Genomic DNA, 21,321 nt, shown 5'->3' on the forward strand with positions numbered 1-21,321 from the left:
GATGAGTCTTGCGTTTAAAAGCCTCCTAGGACGAAAGGTGATGTTTCGCTGGGACCGTGCCGATACGTTTCGCGGAGTGAGTGGGGATTTGTTGTATCCTGTGGGTGTGTGTAATGTAGACGTAACCTTGGGTGGTCAAATATTTAACGCGGTGTTCGCTGTTCTACCTCATTCTACGCATGACGTAATCCTGGGCCTTGATTTTTTGAAACTGTGTGGTGCCACCGTCGACTGCAAAACGGGTGAAATCAGTGTAGGTACGAGCTTTTCTGCTGCGTTTATGGAAGGCCCACCGTATCGTGAAAGTGTGCTTTGTGTATCCCGGGATACCGTTGTGCCTCCGTTATCCGCAACGTGTGTTTCAGTCGCCTGTTTCCCCACCACCGACGGAACGTTTGACGCTACCGTGGAGCCCGTTCACCTGAGTTGCATCAAGAGGAATGTACTGATACCGTATTGCACGCTGTCAGTCGTTCAGGGGCGCACCAACTTATGGGCCATAAACTGTTCCAGTGAACCTGCAATACTACCACAGGGTCTGAAACTTGCCGCCTACCATGAAGATCACGTGCTATCGCTCGCCATTCTTACAGAGGCCCTTGATTCTGCGGATGAGCGCTATTTCACTAATGTCTGCCCTGCGGCGCACTCCTCATTTCTGACTATGGTAAACAAGTCGCTCAGCACTAAGCAGCGTCACGAAGTGGCGAATATTCTCCGAAAACATGCCCGACTGTTTGACTTCTGCCAGCAAGAGGGACCACCATTGTTTCCTCCTTCTCGTATACACCATCGCATAGATACGGGATCTGCCCAACCGCTGCGACAGAAACCATACAGAGTCTCACCATCGGAACGCAAGTTGATCAATGACCAAGTCCACGAAATGCTAAATAAGAATGTAATCCAAGAATCGTGTAGTCCGTGGGCAGCGCCAGTGATCCTGGTTAGAAAGAAAGATGGTTCATGGCGATTTTGTGTTGACTACCGCCGCCTCAACACCATCACTAAAAAGGACGTATATCCTCTTCCGCGTATTGATGATGCTATCGACTGCCTCTCATCAGCGTCTTACTTTTCGTCTGTTGACTTGAGGTCGGGGTACTGGCAGATTCCTACGCACGAGGCAGACAAGGAGAAAACGGCATTTGTAACACCAGATGGACTTTTTGAATTTAATGTGATGCCGTTCAGGCACTGTAATGCGCCTGCAACTTTCGAGCGCTTCATGGACAACATCCTGCGTGGTTTGAAGTGGGAAGTATGCATGTGCTATCTAGATGATGTAGTGATTTTCGGGCGCACGTTCAGTGAGCACAACGCACGTCTCGATCTCGTGCTAGACTGCTTGGACAAAGCGGGTTTGGTCCTCAACTCGAAGAAGTGCCATTTTGGAGAGCACCAAACACTCGTTCTGCGACACCTAGTGGATAAGGACGGTATACGACCTGATCCAGCGAAGACTGCTACGGTGGAAGCCTTCAAGCAACCTCGCCATGTAAAAGAGCTACGCAGTTTCCTAGGGCTTTGCTCGTACTTGCGCCAGTTTATTCGTGGATTTGCCAACATCGCGTATCCGCTGACATGCCTCTTCCAGAAGGGCGTTCCCTTTGAATGGACTCCTGAATGTGAAACTAGTTTTCGTGAGCTGAAGTCTCGTCTGACGTTTCACCCCATTCTCCGACACTTCGACCATGCGGCTCCCACAGAAGTTCATACGGACGCTAGCGGTATTGGCATCGGCGCTGTCCTTATTCAACGCGTCGACACCAAAGAACACGTCGTCGCCTATGCGAGTGGTTCTTTAAGTAAGCCCGAGCGTAACTACACCGTTACAGAGCAAGAATGTCTTGCAGTTGTTTTCGCAGTACAGCGCTTCCGGTCGTACCTGTACGGGCGCCCCTTCACTGTGGTGACAGGCCATCATTCTCTCTGCTGGCTGGTTAATCTCCGTGATCCGTCGGGCCGGCTTGCGCGTTGGACACTCCGTTTACAGGAATATAACTTTATTGTTTCTTATAAAAGCGGCCGCCGACACGCCGACGCTGACTGCCTCTCGCGCATGCCGCTTCCAACGACGGACTGCGACGCGAACAACTTCGACTGCTATATTGGATCACTGGAGCCGGGATTTCCTGATATAAATACCTTCAAGGTCGAGCAACAAAAAGACAGAACTTTAGAACCACTGCTCATTACTGCAAGGCAATCAGCACCATCCTCTCGTTTCTGTGTTCGTGATGGGATTCTTTACAAAAAGAACTATTCTACTACAGGCCCACGATATCTTCTGGTGGTCCCGGAGAGTCTCCGTGTCTCCGTCTTGCGCGCTATGCATGACGATCCAACATCTGGACATTTGGGTTCTGCGCGAACTCTCTACCGCCTTCAAGAAAAGTTCTACTGGCCTAAAATGCGCCAGACGACCGCCCAGTATGTGTCCAGCTGCAGCGAGTGTCAACGTTATAAGCATCCGACGAGTGCTCCTCCTGGTCAACTCCATCCAGTGCCACCCCCCAGCACTCCCTTTGAGCAAGTTGGCATCGACCTACTCGGTCCTTTTCCGCGTTCATCCGATGGGAATCGCTGGATTATCGTGTGTGCCGATCACTTGACACGCTACTGTGAGACAGCTGCAATACCATCGGCTACTGCAACCGAAGTGTGTATTTTTCTGCTGCGTTTTGTCATTCTCCGGCATGGACCTCCGAGAGTCATCATCAGCGATCGTGGGCGGCAGTTCACTGCAGACGTGGTCGAAGAGATGCTTCGTCTATGTGCTTCAAGGTTTCGACATTCCACCCCGTATCATCCCCAAACAAATGGCCTTACGGAACGCACGAACAGAACTCTTACTAACATGCTGTCCATGTATGTCGAGTCAGATCATAAGAACTGGGACAGCGTGCTGCCTTTCATCACGTACGCATTCAACACCTCAAAGCATGAAGTTACGGGCTACAGTCCCTTCTTTCTTCTTTACGCTCGTCCGCCTCGTTATACACTAGACACTATCTTCCCGTTTTCCAGCCACGATAATCTTTGTATATCAGAGACAGTCTGTCTTCCTGAAGAAGCCCGACGACTTGCTTCTTTACGCACTCTTGTTTCACAAGACCACTCGAAGGCACGCTGCGACCGCCGACGCCGACACGTGATATATGACCCCGGTGATTTAGTGTTGCTCTGGAAACCAACCAGGAAACGTGGACTATGTGAAAAACTGCTGGCCCACTATGTTGGACCCTATGTTATTACGGAGCGCATCAGCGAATTAACCTACCGCATAGCACGTCTCACATCAAATGGCCGACGGTCAGCAAAGACTGAACTTTCGCATGTCGCCCGTTTAAAGCCCTTTATTTCTCGACAGCCTGTTTGACTTGCCCGGCGGGCTTCGTCTGCGCGGAGGGAAATGTTACGCTCTTAGGTGCATAGTGGGTTCACGAATGTGACGCTCTTTGGTGCATAGTGGGTTCACGCCTCAACAAACAGGGTGCGGGGGCACCGAAGAGTGGTGAACGAGGAAGACGACGTGTGGCTGGCTGGCTGAAGCTCGACAGGCGCTCAGCTGATCAAGGCCATCGCTTCTAACTCTACCCAGCTTCAAAGTAACGCCTTTTGTGGGCGCAACAATATCAAAGCAGTAATTCATTCTCTTAAAAAGCCATTCAAGTTCCGTGACCCTGTTTCCAATAGACTGCACATTTAAGTGAAAGCCCCGAAGAAAACCACTGCGCTTGTTATCAAATTCTCGGACTGATTCATTGAGTGTAATACATCCTAAGGTATCCATTGCAAGTCATGCAATGCGTTACACAAGCAGATACGTACGCTGACAAAATAGACAGTCAATCACACACGGCAGTCAAGTCGTCCTTGCCCCTGATGAGTGCAGCTGGTTCCCCGTTCTTTCGGCGCACCAGGACTTTCCCGTTAGAGTGCCAAGCATAGTCATACCAAACCCTTGTAGCCCATGCTCTTGCTACCCAAAGGAGAATCCTTGCACGCCTAGTCATGTTCTTTGTTATACAGAGGCCCTCACTAGACTGCTGGAGAGCCTTCCTCCTCTGCAGCCAGATGTGACGTGTGCCCTGGTGCACAAAGCGAACGATCACTCCCCGTATCTTGCCCGACTTGGATGCCATCCTGTGAAGGGCGGAAATGTCTGCACAAACAAGTTTACCGAAATCCAACTTTGTAGCGACATGATGGACTTTAGAAAGAAGGTCATCACCCTCTTCCTCAGGTATTCCGTGGATTTCAATATTCAAGCGCTTACTGCGCCATTCAAGGTCGTCAACGTCAAGCTGTAGTTGTGCAGAACTTTTAGAAATATAGGCTTTCTAAATTTTATCAAGTCGCCCATGAATCCATTTTATCTCGTTCTCGTGCTTGTTTAGAGGCTCCGGAATGTTATCAAATTTATCGGAGAACAGTTGAGCTAGCATTTCCACTTCTCCGACTTTGTCACTCAAATGGTTAGAAAGGTTATCTTCTTGCTCATGTCTACTATCATGTGTTTGATTTCTGCAAATCAAACACCTGAACGAATTCGCAGTCTACGTGCCATGTGCTGGTCATTCAGTGAACTTAGTTGGCGCGTGTAGCGTTGACAGTTGCATTGAGGCAGTAAAATGTTTCACTGTAATTCAGAGACTGTATGTGTTCTTTGCTGCCTCACCTCAGCAATGGAGGCATCTTTTGGACAGCATGGGCGGAACTGGCCAGCAGCTTGTTTTGAAAAGTCTCTCTGAGACCAGGTGGTCAAGACACGCTGAGTCATGTAAGGCCATTCTGAAAAATTTCAATGCAGTCTTGTGTTGCCTTGAAGATATATCAAAGAACGAGGAAGAAAACGGTGACACTAGAAACGAAGCGCACTCTCTCCTCAAGAAAATGACAAAACTAGAGACCGCATTCATGGCGATTCTCTGGAGCGAAATCTTGGAGCGCTTTGACAAAGCGAGCGTAGCACTTCAGAAACCAGATCTAGATATTTCAACCACTGTAGACCTGCTGAGCTCTCTAGAAGACTTTGTTAATTCTTTGTGACCTCTCTTTGATACCTTCGAAGAGAGAGCACGCACGCTAAATACCATGTAATGTTATCAGGATGAGGGCAAACGCATCGTTTTGAGTAAACACCCGGATGGAAAAAGCGATAGTGCGCTACAATGTAAAAAAAGTATCGTAGAGACATACAATGTTGTATTTTACAGTCTAGGCTCTGCTTTTCGAGTGCGAAAGGCTGCCTACACTGAACTCTGCGAAAGGTTGGGATTCTTAAAATTGCTGACAGAAGTTGGGAGCTAGGCCTGTCTGGCACAGCAGGCTGAGAACTTGGTGAAAACCTACAAAAATGATTTGGAGCCAGCATTTTGCGCTGAAATCGTTCAGTTTGCGAACTTTCTGCGCAACTCTGTGTGCCAAGACACGAGCCCCTGGGAATAAGGAAGTTGCTGGAGGCAAGAAAGCATATTGATGTTTTTCCGAACCTTTCTATTGCTTTGCGAATGTACTTAAACATACCCGTGGCAAACTGTGAGACCGAACGATCGTTTTCCAAGTTGTCGCTGATAAAAAATCACCTTCGTTCGAGCCTCCTTGACGACAAGGTGAACTTGCTTGCTATCATGTCCATTGAAAGTGACCTCCTCCGCGATATATCTTTGGAATAGACTATATCTGATTTCGCCAAAGCGAAGGTGCGAAATATACCATTTTAAAAAAGGACTGTTTGAGCTATACATGAATAGTTCTAATAAGTTCGTTGTGTCGCCTCCCAGCCTCCACGTTGCCAATGAAACGCTGAGCAGTGTAATTCAAGATATGCAAATTTTTGTTGTTGATTCTATTTGATGTTTTATGGCGCAAGGGCCAGCATGGCCAAAGAGCGCCATGTCCGTGGTAATGAGTTCGCAGTGTAATTATGAGTTCTATGAAGATGGTGGTGAGGTGGCTGTAAAGGGGCCTTAAGAATGGTCGCTCTAAAGTGCGTAAAATTTGCATGATAAGATTATGGCGATGAGGTATGGCGTGTACTATGAACATTAGGATGCATTTAAAAAGAATAATACGACAGGTAAAAATATATCAGGTTATAAGATATGCTAGAGCACTACTGCCTCCTTAGAGCCCTTGAAAAACAAGGGCCTGGAGGCTTGTGCTATGCAAAACAATTATCGCAGCGGCATCCTCTGGAGCGAGGATGCTCTACGAATTTAATGGGCTTATAACGTGCAGAACGTCATCATTTAGGAAGTTGAGGACTGCCTTGGTGTTAAAAAGCGGTTCCTTACCGAGAAACATAGCCGGGTGTAGAGGGATGTAATAACGGTATGCAAGCGGAAATGTTTCTTTCTTTCAGATTCGGCTTTCCGACACTCCAAGAGGACGTGGTGGACGGTCAGCCTCTCACCACATCGACCACAGGTTGGCGTTTCCTTTCCAGTAAGCAGAAAATTGTGGGTACCAAATGTGCGCCCTATTCTGAGGCGACAGAATAAGACATCTGTTCACCGAGATTTTGTTGAAGAGCACCAAAAACCTAACTGTGGCTTTATAACGTGCAGTTTATTATTTGTTTCTGCGTTCCACATGCGCTGTCAGTGTTATCGCAGTTTCCTTCTTAACAAAGACCTCAGATCTGTGACAGGGACAGCAGCCGTAGGAAAAGTGGTTAGTTATGTGAGTGATGTGGCCATTTTGTCAGCTAACACATTACCCTCGATGCCCCTATGGCCAGTCACCCAGCATATTTCTACGTGTCTATGTGATAGACAAATATTGCACAAGAGCGAGTAAAGTTCAATGAAAATAGGATTTCTATGCTTTTGTAAACAGTTCAGCGCTTTTACAAGGCTTAACGAGTCTGTAAATACTATGGCTCTGTCGAGTTTTATTTTATTTATATGTTTTACTGCAGACAGTACGGCATAGCTTTCTGTAGTGAAGATACTCGTTAAGGGGCTCAATACATCAGATTTAGAAAAAGAGGGACCAACAGCAGCATAAGATACACCAGAATGTGATTTTGATGCATCTGTGTAGAATTCGGAACAGCAGTATTTCGATTGAAGTTTACGAAAATGCATAGCGATTTCGAGGTCAGGAGCATGCTTTATGACCTCCACCAAGGTTACATCACAGTCTATCACCTGCCACTCCCAGGGCGGTACTAGCTTAGCTGGAGGCATTAAGTGATGTTCGAGAACTGGAACATCCATTTCCATGCTAAGTTCTCTTGCACGCAGTGAGAAAGGAAGTCTCATAGAGTGTCTATTATGAAAAAGTGTTTCACACGTCAAGTCGTTAACGGTTGTGAAACACGGATGTTTCTTATTAGAGAGAATCTTGAGAAAATACCTTAAGCTGATGTTTGTTCTTTGAAGATGGAGTGGCCATTCATCCAACTCTGCATACAGACTTTCAACAGGGCTTGTCTTAAATGCACTAGTGGCCAGACGGATACCCAGATGGTGAACGGGGTCTAATATCTTAAGCGCGCTCGGTGCGGCAGAGTGGTGTACTACGGCACCGTAATCTAACCGTGATCGAACTAGGCTCCTGTAAATATTCAATAAACACTGTCTGTCGCTACCCCACGTTGTGTAGGATAAGATCTTAAGTAAGTTCATTGTTCTAAGACATTTTTTAAGATGTTTTATGTGAGGAATGAAAGTAAGCCTGGAGTCAAGTATAACACCAAGAAATTTGTGATCTTTGTTAACAGGAATTTGTTGTCCGCCCAGTTCTACGCAAGGATCTGGGACCAGGCCTCTCTTTCTTTTGAAGAGAACACAATAACTTTTGTGGGGGGTTGGCTTTAAATCCATTTTGGTCTGCCCATTTTGACACCTTGTTTAAGCCCTGCTGAACCTGTATTTGGCATATTGTGAGGTTGCAGGATTTGAAGCCTATTTGTATATCGTCTACGTATACGGAATAAAAAATGGCAGGTGGTAGTGAAGTACGTAGTGTGCTCATCTTAAGGATAAAGAGAGTGCAGCTGATCATACCTCCCTGGGGTACACCAATTGCCTGCGTGAAAGGACGTGATAGTGCATTGCCGACTTTTACACGGAAGGTACGATTGACAAATAGCTTTCAATTATTTTCAACATATTTCCACAGATGCCCAATCCAGACAAGTCTCAAAAGATCCCGTAACGCAATGTTGTATCATATGCCTTCTCCATATCGAGGAATATCGAGAGGAAATACTACTTGTGTACAAAGGCATTGCGAATGTATCCTTCAATGCGCACAAGATGTTTGGTTCTTGACCGCTCTTGTCTGAAGCCACACTGATAGGGATAGAATATATTGTTGAGTTCAAGGAAGTGTATGATTCTGTGATTAATCATTTTTTCAAAGAGCTTACACAGACAATTTGTAAGCGGTATCGGACGATAACTTGCTGCCAAGGAGGGGTCTTTTCCCTGCTTCAGGACAAGAACCACAATCGCCTATTTCCATGTAGATGGGAGGTATCTCGCAGCCCACAGAGTGTTGAAAATTGTAAGTAGTGTAACTTGTGAGGCAGCATGTAAGCTTCTGGTCATGTCATACATGACTCTGTCATGTCCCGGTGCAGTGCTTTAGCATGTGTTTAAGGCAGCTCTCAACTCGGCAATACTGAAAGGCCGGTTATAGGGTTCATTCTGTCTGGGTTTTGTAATTTGTGGCTTACATTCTTCTGTTTGTTTATATTTGAGAAAGAACTGAGAATATTGGGTTGAGCTCGACATGCTCTCAAAGTCCTCCCCAAGTGAGTCTGCCTGATCTTGCAGGGTATCGCCTTGTGTGTTTACCAAAGGGAGTCAATGTGCTTGTCGCCCTCTCATCCTAATAACTCTGTTACGGACTTTGGCCTCATCTGTGGACGAGTTGATGCCCGATAAAAACTTCTGCCAGCTTTCTCTTCTGGGCTGTCGGCGGATTTGTCTGCCTTCAGACTTAACTTCTTTAAAGTTGATAAGATTCTCTGCAGTGGGAAAAGCGCGTAGCAACCCCCACGCTTTGTTCTGTTTCTTACGGGCAATCCTACATGAGTCGTTCCACCAAGGGAAACGTCGTCTGCATGCCAAGCCACTTACTGCAGATATGCATTTAGATGCGGCATCTATAATGAAGGCTGTAAAATACTGAACAGCAGCAGCAATTCCTAAAGAACACATTTCATCCCATGAGATAATAGTGAGATTTCGCAATTTCTCCCATTTGGCTGTATCAAACTTCCACCTAGGAGCCTGTGGTGGGTATCCGTTTTCTTTTGATGTTCTTAGTAGTATGGGGAAGTGGTCACTCCCATAAAGATTGCTGGTAACTTCCCATTCAAGTTCAGGCAGTATAGACGGCGAAACTATGCTGAGGTCAATTGAAGAAAATGTTCTGTTTGCAAGAGAATATGTGGGTTCCTTCTTATTCAGAAGACAAGCACTAGAAGAGAAGAGGAGCTGTTCAAAAAGACGACCTCGCGCATCTCTTCGAGAGTCGCCCCACAGGCAGTTGTGAGCATTGAAATCGCCAAGAACAACATAAGGTTCTGACAATTAATCCATGAAGGCGCGAAATTCATGTTTGCTTAGTTTGTAGTGTGGTGGTATATAAAGCGAGCAAATAGTGATAAGTTTGTTTAGCAGAACAACACAAACAGCCACTGCTTCGAGGGCCGTTCGTAGCTGTAAACGTTGACACGCTATGCTTTTTTGAATTACTATTGCAACACCACCCGATGATGCGATTTCACCATCGCGATGTTTGCGAAAAGTAACATGCTGTCGGAGAAAGGTTGTGTGTTGTAATTTTAGCTGTGTTTCCTGTAGGCACTGCACTTTTGAATTGTGTTTTTGGATAAGCTCTTGCACATCATCAAGGTTCCTAAGAAGGCCTCTGACGTTCCATTGAATTATTTGCGAATTTATATTTGAAGTAAATCGGTGCTGTGTATACAGAAACAGAAGTGATGCATTAGGTTACAGGGCTCTTTCGAGGCCCTGTAATTGGGGTTTTGCCTTTTCTGAAGCGTTCGAGGGAGTCTCGCCGCTCCTTAGACGCTTGTTGCACCGTGGGGATAAGTGTTGTGTCCATTTGCCTCTTGTGAGGTGCCGGACACGCACTCTTGCGAGCAAGAAGTTTTTTGAGAGAGTCTCACCTCTGAAGGCAAGACCCCTGCGCCCACCAGCCCGGAGGTCGATGGGGCTCCCTGTAGGATTTGGCTGCGCCGGCTGTTGCCAGTGCTGGAACGGGCCGGGGAGGTTGAGGCAGCCTCGGCTGCGCCTACCTTCGTGGCCGCTATCGGTCCTGCGGGATCGCTGCGTGTCGCACAGTTCACCACAGATAACTCTTTTGGGGCCGGCAACCCAAGGGTAGCCTGGTCTGTTTGCATGTTGAATGGAGTAGGTTTACGTATTTCCACCCTGGTAGCAGGAGCAGGGAAAGGCTCGCTGTACGTGGGCTGGGCACTTGGCAATGGCCGCTGTGACGCTGCCCCCCGAGGCGCCGCATCAGCATAAGGTGTGCTGTGGAAAGGTAAGCACCTCCTATGAGCTTCCTTAAACGAAATGTTTTCCTTGACTTTGAGGGTGATTATTTCTTTTTCTTTCTTCCAGTTCGGACAGGAGCGTGAGTAAGCTGGGTGGTTACCACTGCAGTTCACACAGTGAGGTGTGCCACTGCAGTTGTCGGAGGGGTGGCCCTGGACTCCACACTTTTCACAAGGTATTTGACCACGGCAGCTCTGCGAGCCATGGTCGAACCTTTGGCATTGGAAACAACGGCTAGGGTTTCGAATATATGGTCGGACTGTTAGCCTAATATATCCTGTTTCAGTGGTTTCCGGAAGGACGCTAGATGCAAATGTTAAGACGAGGTGTTTGGTCGGAATTTGTTTGTTGTCCCGTCTAAGGATAATTCGCTTTACATCAGTCACATTTTGATCTTCCACCCTTCCAGGAGTTTAGCTTCTGTCAAATCCTGAAGGTCTGCCTCTGACACGACTACGCGTGAGCTATTCATAGATTGGTGTGGTGTCATGGAAACTGGTACGTTACTAAATGTCACCAGACTGCCTAGCTTCTCGTATTGATTTTTTTAGGGATCTCAAGAAGAAGGTCTCCGATTGCCATTTTTGTCACCTTATAACCTGACCCTAAGGCTTCGGTCGAAGATTTGGAAACTATGAATGGTGAGATGAAGCTTAGAACGACAGAAAGCTGAGCTAGTTGGTAAGGATTCATAATGCAAAATAGAAGTGAGGCGTGCAGACAGGACACAAGAGTAGAGAAGTGGACAACACGAACGCCGACTATCAACTGAAGGGAGCACTGAGGCGAAAAATGAAAGACACAAAACTCATCTGCGCATGCTCAGGAATGGCAACACCACGTGTCAATCGGGTACACGTGCTGGTCTACGCGAGAGATAACTGTTGAGGCACTTAATCTCTTCCTTATGTAAGGTAATCGAAGGCTGACTCACGCACGCACTTACATAAGGAAGAGATTAAGTGCCCCAACAGTTATCTCTCGCGTAGACCAGCACGTGTACCCGATTGACACGTGGTGTTGCCATTCCTGAGCATGCGCAGATGAGTTTTGTGTCTTCTTTCATTTTTCGCCTCAGTGCTCCCTTCAGTTGATAGTCGGCGTTCGTGTTGTCCACTTCTCTACTCTTGTGTCCTGTCTGCACGCCTCACTTCTATTTTGCATTATGGTGAGATGAGTCTGGCCTGTTTCGCAGCGTTCTCCCTGTGTACAATATGGTATTTCGGGTAGGTCTCTTTTGTTCGGGTCAAACATGTGCTGAAGTCATCGGTGCGTCCCCTCTTCTGAGGGTGACGATCAAGTGGGCGGGGAAATGCCGGTGTTCCCATAGTATTTCGGTTCATTTTCGGCAGCAATGGCAGCCACCCACCACGGAGCCATGGGGACATCATGGGGACGCTGCAGAACCTAACGCTTAAGGCTGCAGGCGCCAACCGTACATTGCCACTATAACCTAATATATTATACCCAAGTGAGCGCACATACACAAGGTTAACTCTAGGTGCCCTAGCAAATTAGGAAGTAATGGAAGAGAAGAGATGATAGGACAGTAAAAGAAACATGATAGGAAAGAAAATAGATTGAAGAGGGGGACAGGAAAAGGCGACTACCGATTTCCCCTGGGTGGATCAGTCCGGGGGTGCCATCTTCATGAAGCAGAGGCCAAAGAGGTGTGTTGCCTCCACCGAGGGGCCTTAAAGGTCCAAACACCCGGCATCGGCTCAACCCCTAGGATCCCCCTTTCCTCGGGCACGGCTAAGCCGCGCACGGCTACACGCGGGAGGGTCCAACCCTCGTGTGCTCGGGTACGTGGTATCGCAACACAACAAACGCCTGCTGGCGCAGACGTCCCTGCGGGGAATCTTCGTTGTTCATCTCTTGTTTGTCCTTCTTGTGATATTTAGCGTGCTTATAAAGAACTGTATTTTTGTCGTTCTTGAGAGTACCACGCTTATTTGGTGCCGTTCTTGCTTGTCTTAGCTTCAACGAAAATATTTCTAAATAATGTTTTTTAATTACAGTTGGTAATTTTCTTCTTTATTCTAGTGTATTTTTATGGTTTGTATAACCTTAAGTATTGCATATATCTATTGCATATTTATAGAGTAACGTGCATAACGATTACTGCAGCCTGGTGCTTGAATTTTAATAAACAATGGTTTGGATACAACCATGCGTCTCCTCACGGGATTAAGCTTAGTGATGCAAACAAAGCCTAGCTTCAGAAGGATCGACATCTGAGCTGTGTTGTCTTTTCTACGTTCTTGTTCGTCTTCAGTGCACTAAACTTATCCTTAAAAGCTAGCTTTTGCTGAAAACAATGCAGATTAATCAAAAAGTGAACATATGTGTTGGTGTTTACATCAGCACGCGTTTCAAGCAAGTTTTGCTGTTTTCCTTATAATAATAACATTAATAGTAATCCCGTTGATCGTACTTTGCTCTTTTTAATTTGGTGGAATTGAAATGAAACTTGGCATATTTCCAGTAGCGTAGCAGGCGACAGGGGGGGGGGGGATGGTCAGTATAGAGAAAGGGGGCCTGCATTCGCATTAGCCCAGGGCCCCCATTTTTCTTAATCTGGTCCTGCCTCCTGGTGTGGTACTTGTACATAAAATGCTTAACTTGTTAGGCGCTGAAAACGCCACAGGAATGCACTCGAGGGTTGCGATGTGGGCTTGTGGGTAATGCATCGTCAAGGGGAGTACAGTAGCGCGATTAAAAGGTGGGACAAAAGAAGACACATAGGGACACACACAGGGCTATTTTTTAATCGTGCCACCGTACTTCCCACAAGAATGTTATTGCATTGTGCTATTTTCTCGAGTCAGTGCGACAATAGGTGCATGCACGGTATGGATGCTACCCTATTGCTTTCTGTACTGGGCCACACTGGTGATGATGCTTTCGATTGAAATTGCTTCATAATTCCTTAGGTGCCGATGCGATGATGTGGTTATGGTATACAGAATCATGAAGGCGTTTCACTTGTTGTGTGAAGCTTACATTGACTAGACGCTGACACGATTTGTATAGAGCATTGATTAAGCACATCTTTACGATGCCTCTCTCGACAAGCTTAGAGGGCGAAGAACGAAATGAAAGCAATGGTTTGTTTGCCTACGGATGATAATACCAGCCTGTTTGATGGCCCATTACAACAATCTGTAGGTCTGAAAACCGTATGGCACCGTCACCAGGTTAATCAAAAGTAATATCAAGCAGACTGAGACACTCTCATACAACGCAGAGTACACTGCCACATTTCTGCTCAAAATATTCATAATTATAATCAAGGACAAGGAGGAAACCTTCGACATAGTGAAATACTTTAAGAACATTTGAATCTTTTAATCTTTCGTTCAGGCATCTGTATAATATGTCTCTTAGCACCTGAACATGCCCTTAGTGCTAGTCGGAATTGGTTGGCGCAGGATAGGGGTAATTGGAGACCGCAGGGAGTGGCCTTCCTCCGGCAGTGGACAAAATAGGCTGATGAAGAAGGAGAAGATGATGATGATGAAGATAGCATAATAGCAATCTAAACAAAGAACAGGTCGATGGTTTTATTGCGCAGCACTGCAGGAGATCGTCCTGCTGGCCTCTCTTTAAAGATAGAATGATCCTAGAAAGAGCCTTCACGAAATGACAGGCTTATCATTGAAGCACATCACATCGTCATCTTCAGTGGGTCTTGTACCAGCAACCAATAAAACTCATTATCAGGAAAAGAGGTGGAATTTATGCGCTTGGCATGATTCCTTAACACTGTCTTCACATTCTGCCATAAGAAACTATATCCGGTTGCTCGGAGCACGTGCAGGTGCGAGAAGGGTGTATATGTATGCTGTGATCCCGCAATAAATCCTCGTTGTTGAAAGTTAGCGACAAACGTGCGTGCCGTCTGCGTTCTTCTCTTGTCCGGTTTCTGATGCGCTACGCCTTCTGCCTCCATCGAGATATATCAACAAGCCCAACGTGGAACATAGTCGAACTACAAACACGCCTCTAGAGCCGTCCGAGTCCAGGAAATCCGACTGCAACGAGAAGCTCGAGCTGAGGGTGCGGGGGGCCGAAGCAATCCGGCACCATTACCTGTGGGTTGCTTAACCGTGACTAAGATCAGGTGCACGCAGGACAAGCTTCATCTCGCGTCTGTCACGCGAGACGAATGTTCTCCGCTGGGCTGACAGATGGCGCCACCGCCATAGCGAGCGTCCGCTAGGGAGGGCACGCCAGGTGGTGGGAGAGGAGGAAGGGTACATAAGAGAGTGCGTTCGTGGGTGAACTTCAGCCTGTACCAGCACCACCAAGACTAGTCCTCTAGAGGATGTTGCCTGTACCTGCTCCGAATACAATAGCGCCTCTTCCGCTTCACAATGAACTTCTCACTCTCTCTTCGGAAACAGCAGACGCTGACGGGCTAGAACGTCAGCGCTCGCTCCCCTGAGAGCGCCAAAAAGGGCGAATAATCCCTCGTTTCGGGCTAGGCAAACATGAACCACAGATCCTAGCTCAACACAGCGATAGAGATGATAAATGACATGACTGGAGTAATAAACATTAGCAATAAATTCAGGGGATTTTTACACGGAACCAACAATTACTCAATAACAGAATAGATAATTATAACAAAGGAATAGATGATTGCATGAACAAGAACAGAACAAAGAAGTCAGATCATCACAAGGAAAGAACATACAGGAACAGATAGTCGCAAGAAAAGAACAGGTACACAAACGAAAATGAGAAGGCAAACACAGGAGAGCCAGAGCTCCGCTGTTCCCTCAGATTTCACAAGCGCGGCAGTGACTTTAGCTTTTTTTTGGTGCAGGCATCGGCCTGGTGGGAGTGGTCTCCTTTGCAGCGGGGAAAGCCTGTTCACCCGATAGGGGTCCTGCATTATTAGCCCTTATGGTGTCAACCTTTCGCTCCTCCTGCCAACGACGGCATCGGGGATCGTCCGCAGCATGGTTGGCACCACAGTGGGGACATCGGGCCCTTGAAGCAGTAGAGGGACCTCCATGTTGCTGTCCGCAATGCAGGCAGCGTGTTGGCACTGGCAGGCAGCGGTGACATGACCTAGCCTTCTGCAGTTAGTACAAAGCGTAGGGCGCGGGCGTGCATGGCGGACTGCGAACGGCCACTTGAAGATCTCCAGGTGGGACGGAGGTTTGCTTGCTGTGAAGGCAACTCTTAGTTTGTTGCCATTCCTTTCCCCTGAGAGCACCCGGACAGGTGCGGGGATGGCGGCGAGCAGCTGCTCGTCCGTGTATTCTCCGTCGATGCCACGGACGTAACCCCTGGACTGGCTTTGGTTCGCTGGGAGGCGTGCTCGAACAGCCACTCCAAAGATGGACTACATAGACAGCAGCTGCTGTTGTCGTTCCTGAGTGTTCGTGTCTGCAACAATGTTCAACTTGGTATTGACCCTTACAGCAAGACGCCAGGTCGGGCAGACAGGGCCTGTGCAATTGCGAGGCATGACGAGTGATGAAACGACACCGACTGCTCCGCTGGCCGCAATAGCACCGTGCCTGCAACTGGCTGCGATGAGAGCTTCTGTGGAGGAGGTGGTCCAGTCTTTGGAAACACCGGGCGCTTCCCGCAGGTTCGCTTGCGCCTTTGGACAACCGCGAAGCCATCCTCAGGGGCTGATACTAGAGGTCTTGAGGTCGAAAGTGCAGGAGCATTGCCTTCACGGGTGTGCTGTTTAGTGACCATCACTTCAGCATGCGCAGGCGAGGCTGCAACAACTTCGGATGCTCCAGGCGGAGGGCGTGCCTGGTTGGGGTTAGGGGCACTGCGAATATCCCTTCTAGATGCTCGAGGCAGACCTGCTGCCGCAGCAGCGTGGGCTGCCGCGGGAGACGCGGTGTCCATAGTGTCATCGTTTGCACCTTGTTTCTCTGGTGTGACACCCGGTGGCGGCATCTTGCACGGTGCTTCGTCGCCACCTTCGTTGACGCGCGCACGTTTGCGAGTGCTTGTGGTGTTCATGCGTTGATCACAGGAATCACCAGAGTCCTCGGGGAGGGGAGTAGAGCATGCGTCATGTGCACTGGGATCAGCTGCTGTATGAGAAGTACGTGCACAGTCTGTTCCGTCTGCACGGGCGGTGCTGACTTGAGCGAGGGATAGCGAGCTCGGAACTGCAGCCGCAGCGACTGCGAAGGGTAGGGGTGGGTGTGGGACCGGCGGGGCCCTGCTTTGCCAGCCTTTTGTCAACAATGCTGGCTGCCTGTGTCACCTCGCGCTGCAGCAACGTCGAAATGTTGAAGGGCAGCGGGAGGGCAAGTGAGGCACTGGCCGACCTCCGGTGAGGCTCCTTGGCGCTCGGACGTGCTGGTGCTGCAAACGCATGCATGGCCACATGTGCACTTGGTGTCCGCAGGAAAGTTAGGAGGTTAAAACAAGTGCACTAATGAGGGGAGTTGGTGTCGTATAATGTGGGGTTTCCTTGCCTTCTCACGTCACCTTCCCACCCTCTCTTATATGGGAACTGCCTCTTCCCCTCCCTCTCCTTCTTCTCTTCTCTCTACAGTTCTATCTGCATCCCCTCTGGGCTCGCACGTTAGCAGAAAGTGAAGCTCTACAGTTTGTGCAATGCTTCTGAGGGGAGTCACGGATAAGTACAGCTGTCAAGCGGCTAAAGTGACGATGGCCAGGGAGCTCCAGAGCACATTGTGTACATACGACACAGTTGGGTGAAAACCAATTCCTCCCGTCGCTTTTCCCCTCTGACTCGCGCCTGTCAAGCACGCTCTGAACCGCCCCCCGACGCGGTGTGCACGACAGCATCCCACAGCAGCAGCAGCAACAGTGGGAAAGTCGAAGGAAGAGGCAAAGAAAGCTTCGCTTTAAAAGTGGAGGCACCGATGCTAATCTCATAAACTTCAAGTTTAAAGCACTGATTTTTCGTTTTCGCAAAGTCGAGCGATTTTCTATTTGCCAGCCTGGTGGCAAGAGAAAAATCTTGACGTATCGGACATGACGAGCCTTTCAGTCTGTGAGCAACTATAAGGATAGTTTGTTTACCCTTGAAGAAAACTTTGCGATGATGGACCGACACTTATTAGTGGAAACACCTCCTAATGCACGCGCTCGACCTGTGAGTTAACCAAATCATGCTCGAGCTGTTCCGAGCAGAAATTTATTATTTTCCTCTTATCATCATTTTCATCCTCGGCTCCAACAAAGAGGTTACATCGTCGCATACAGCTTTCAGCATCTTTACATAGTAGAGATGGTGAATGCCGTTGAACTGATAGGTTGTTGCGCACCTGAAATTTGCCGAGGGGTGCGAGCGTGCTTTCGAGTGCGTCTGTTCTGCCCGTTAATTATCTCGCACATCTGTACCGTCTTGCCTTTTTTTCAATTTTGAGCTCGATTAGGTAACCGACGGTCTCGCTGCAAGTGTGTGCATAGTTTCTACAACTCAATCGAGCGTTTCAGTAATAGAATCAGTATTAGGGCCGGGGTGTTGTTCTACATTCGCGCAAAACTGAATGCCTATATTACATATTCTATAACAAGAATCCGAAAGGACTGACAATGCATGGCACGATCTATCACATAGCACTTAGAGGCACGATGCCGCAGTGAGACAATAGTTACGACTCTTGATACCAAAAATACCACGTCGGTAAATAGGCTGCAAGTACAGCTGCGGCAAGAGCCTTATTCTAGTGGCACTGCCATGGCTAAAAAAATTTTCCGACAATGTAGCCACAGGAACGCTATAAAGCGGGAGGAATGTAGGCCTCTCAGATTGAAGGTGCAGGGACCGGCCGTTGCGCCGTCTTGTGACGGTCGGCAGCGTTGGGTGGCGAGGTGCGCTCTTTAAGAGAGGGCCTCGCCACGTATTTTCTTCGCGACAACATTAAGAAAGTAAAGAATGTGGCGTCCGACAGTTTTCTTGTCCTTAATGGCAGAGATGCAGCTGACCATTTGCACTAGGAAAGTGTGGTCAGCAGTGAACTTACTTCCTCCCCTCCCTTTGTATGTATAATTATATAGGCTTTATATCTCCGTTAAATAAACCACAAGTTACTGCTACTACCCACATTAAAACTAAAATCATTGGCAGAAGCAAAAGCGAAAGGAAACGCTTGAGTATGGAAGCTAGAAACAGCAACTTTTGGTGTGATGCGTTCCTCGATATCATTATCAATAAAGGAGCTCAAACCTCTGCACACTCATTAAACTAAATACATTCTAATAATCACTGTGGCCTCCAATGTGTCGGCTTGTCGTTTCCGTAGTATTATCTGCGCTTACGTAGAAATGCACTCAATCCCTATAATGCTTGTACTGGTAAAGGCACAATTGTGAAAACTTGAAATAAATCTATTGTGGGAAGGTATCGCTTAAGTTCTTTCAAGTGTCCTCTGTGTCTAGCTAGTGAGTTGTAGCGCGGACAGCGAACAAGAAAGAAAGCACAAAAGGAAACACACACGTAACACGTTGTGCCTTCTCGTGTCCTTGTTCCCTATCCATTCCACAACTCACTCGTTTCAAGATTAACAACCAATAGGTCAGCATTGCTACTCTCATTGACTTCTATGTCCTGGTGGTTGTGCCTGGACTACAACAAATTAAGGAAAAGTGCGTGCGATTGCTTTAGCAACCAAATTTGTTTTGTTTCCCTGTACCTGATATTCACAATCTACTGAGACACGAAATCTGGATTTGTGCAAGCAAGACAGCCGCTAGTATAGTACAAAGCATTTATGTATGCATTCAAGCGTCTGTTTGCAACAGCACCCGAACTGTAAAATAGAAATTGCATACATTTTTTGAGAACGTAGGATTGATACTGGAAGGAGTTTGTTCCTGCGTAAACAGCAACACTCGAATAACTTTAGGCCATTCAATTACTACTGAGCCTTCTGACCTGTTCATCAATAGACGCCCTGATTCCGCCTGCATTAGCAATGACAGCAGCCACGCTTGTCCAAGCTCCTCGTGGACTGGGCAGCGAAGCCATCTTTTTCAGGAAGGCGTCCATAATGAGGTTGCCCAGGTTGCACTCTGCCAGGCGGCACGTCGGCTTGTCTCCCTGCAGATACACCTTGCTCTCGGCCACACCCATTGCTCGTCCCTGTGCGACACGGTCACGGTAGCGATCCAGAAGAGCGACACCGGCGGAATCTGCACAGCGCCGAGTGAGAATTTCAGTGCGCCTTGGTATTATAATACTATATGACGTAGCATCAATCTCTATGCTTCAGCAACAAAAACGGAATAAGAAAATTGCGCCAATTATTAGGCGTCAGCATTCTCAGGGTACTAAATTTACGCACAAATACGGGGCTCTGTGCCTATTTATCTAAGCGTTTTCTTGCCAAGATGGGTCCCTGTATAGTCTATGGTTGAATGAGGCTGGGGCTGTTGTGCTGAGGGAACAGGATTGGAAAATTTGGATTGGATTGGATTGGAACCAACACTTGGAAAAACTGGACCCGTCGAGTGTGGGTCAATGTGTACGTATACGTGCCGCTCTCCAACAAACTTGTTTCCCGAAGACGGTAGATGCGGCGCTGGGCGTGTACTGCTCTTCAGTAAAATTCTGTGACGCCGACTTGGAGAACGAGGCACGTGCCACTCCGCTTGTGCTAATCTTTCACGAACCTCTTTTATGCCTATTTGGGTCACAGGGTATGTGCCCGTATATAGGTGTCGCTTTTTAGTGAACGCGTTTGACACCCAGTTTTTACTTTCACTTTATTACCTTAAAGACCCCACTGTGGGGGGTATTACATAAGGGGTGGGTGTACAAAAAGGAAAACACGTTGACCATTCAGGATGAGTAGCTCTTACAGCGCCAATGAAGGCGTGTGCTTTGGTGTGGCCACGACGACGTTGCGAATGCGGTTCCAGTCTACAATGGTGCGTGCAAAAAAGGAGGACGAAAAGGTGGCAGTACGGGTTCGGAGGCAAGAAATACTTAGGGAATGTCCTGTACGAAGTGATATGCGAGCTAGTTGTAATATGTAAAGTATTTGACTGAGGGAACTATGACATATTTTGTGAATTAGAGAGACTAGCGATGTGACGGCGAACGTAAAGGGGAGGCAGAGCTCTTTCTGTCTTTAATGAAGATATGCTTATGTTCAATGACATTAGATAAACTTTAAAAAAAGGGGCGTTTACTCCTCCAAGACGAATGCACACGAGCCTTCACCATTAAGCGCGCATTCTAGACTTACGCCATGAGCCGGACGACCGTTGACCCCGCCAATGGAGGAGAGGGCCGCCAGCGCTTCCAACGGGTCGAGCCAGGTGACTCGTGTGCGTCTGCCCCTCCTCAGACTGAATCCCCAAACTGTTTGTGGTGGTCTGTCATGCCGGAAATATCATTGTGAACTTACGATGCACCATCTGTGCCAAGTGAGTCTGTTCTGAGCCGTGATCCGGCGACTAAAGATTCCAGCGAGCATCGCTGGCACTGCAGCAGATTCGTCTGAAAACAGCATCCCGCGGCGACACAGCACCACAAACAAACTCCTGCGTGCTTGTTGCATGGTGTTCTCTTTTGATACAAAGTGAACTTATACCACACGGAGAGTTTGACACAGTCTAGCGCCTACTGCTAGCGGCGAGTGCGTTCATGTTCTGTGTTTTGTGTTTTTCATCGCATGCGGTTAAGGGATGGAGCGAAACCATTATCAGACAATCCTACAACTTCCTCGACAGAGAATATTTGTGAAAGCAACCTCCAGCGCAAAGATTCGTTCCTGGCAGCTCAGCGCGAACTATCGTTCTCAAC

General features: G+C 47.8%; 1 protein-coding gene across 2 annotated transcripts in view; it reads right to left on the reverse strand.

Annotated features, from left to right (window-relative positions):
• The window catches only part of LOC135912382 (protein 5NUC-like), a 916,167-nt gene that overhangs the window by 250,213 nt on the left and 644,633 nt on the right, over positions 1-21,321 (reverse strand). For both annotated transcript variants that reach the window (XM_070538191.1, XM_070538192.1), the window contains one exon: positions 19,447-19,703. In XM_070538191.1, coding sequence (XP_070394292.1) covers positions 19,447-19,703 — 257 coding nt within the window. The remainder of the gene's footprint in view (positions 1-19,446; positions 19,704-21,321) is intronic.

This window comes from Dermacentor albipictus, chromosome 5 (genome assembly GCF_038994185.2).
Source record: "Dermacentor albipictus isolate Rhodes 1998 colony chromosome 5, USDA_Dalb.pri_finalv2, whole genome shotgun sequence".
Classification (NCBI taxonomy): domain Eukaryota; kingdom Metazoa; phylum Arthropoda; class Arachnida; order Ixodida; family Ixodidae; genus Dermacentor; species Dermacentor albipictus.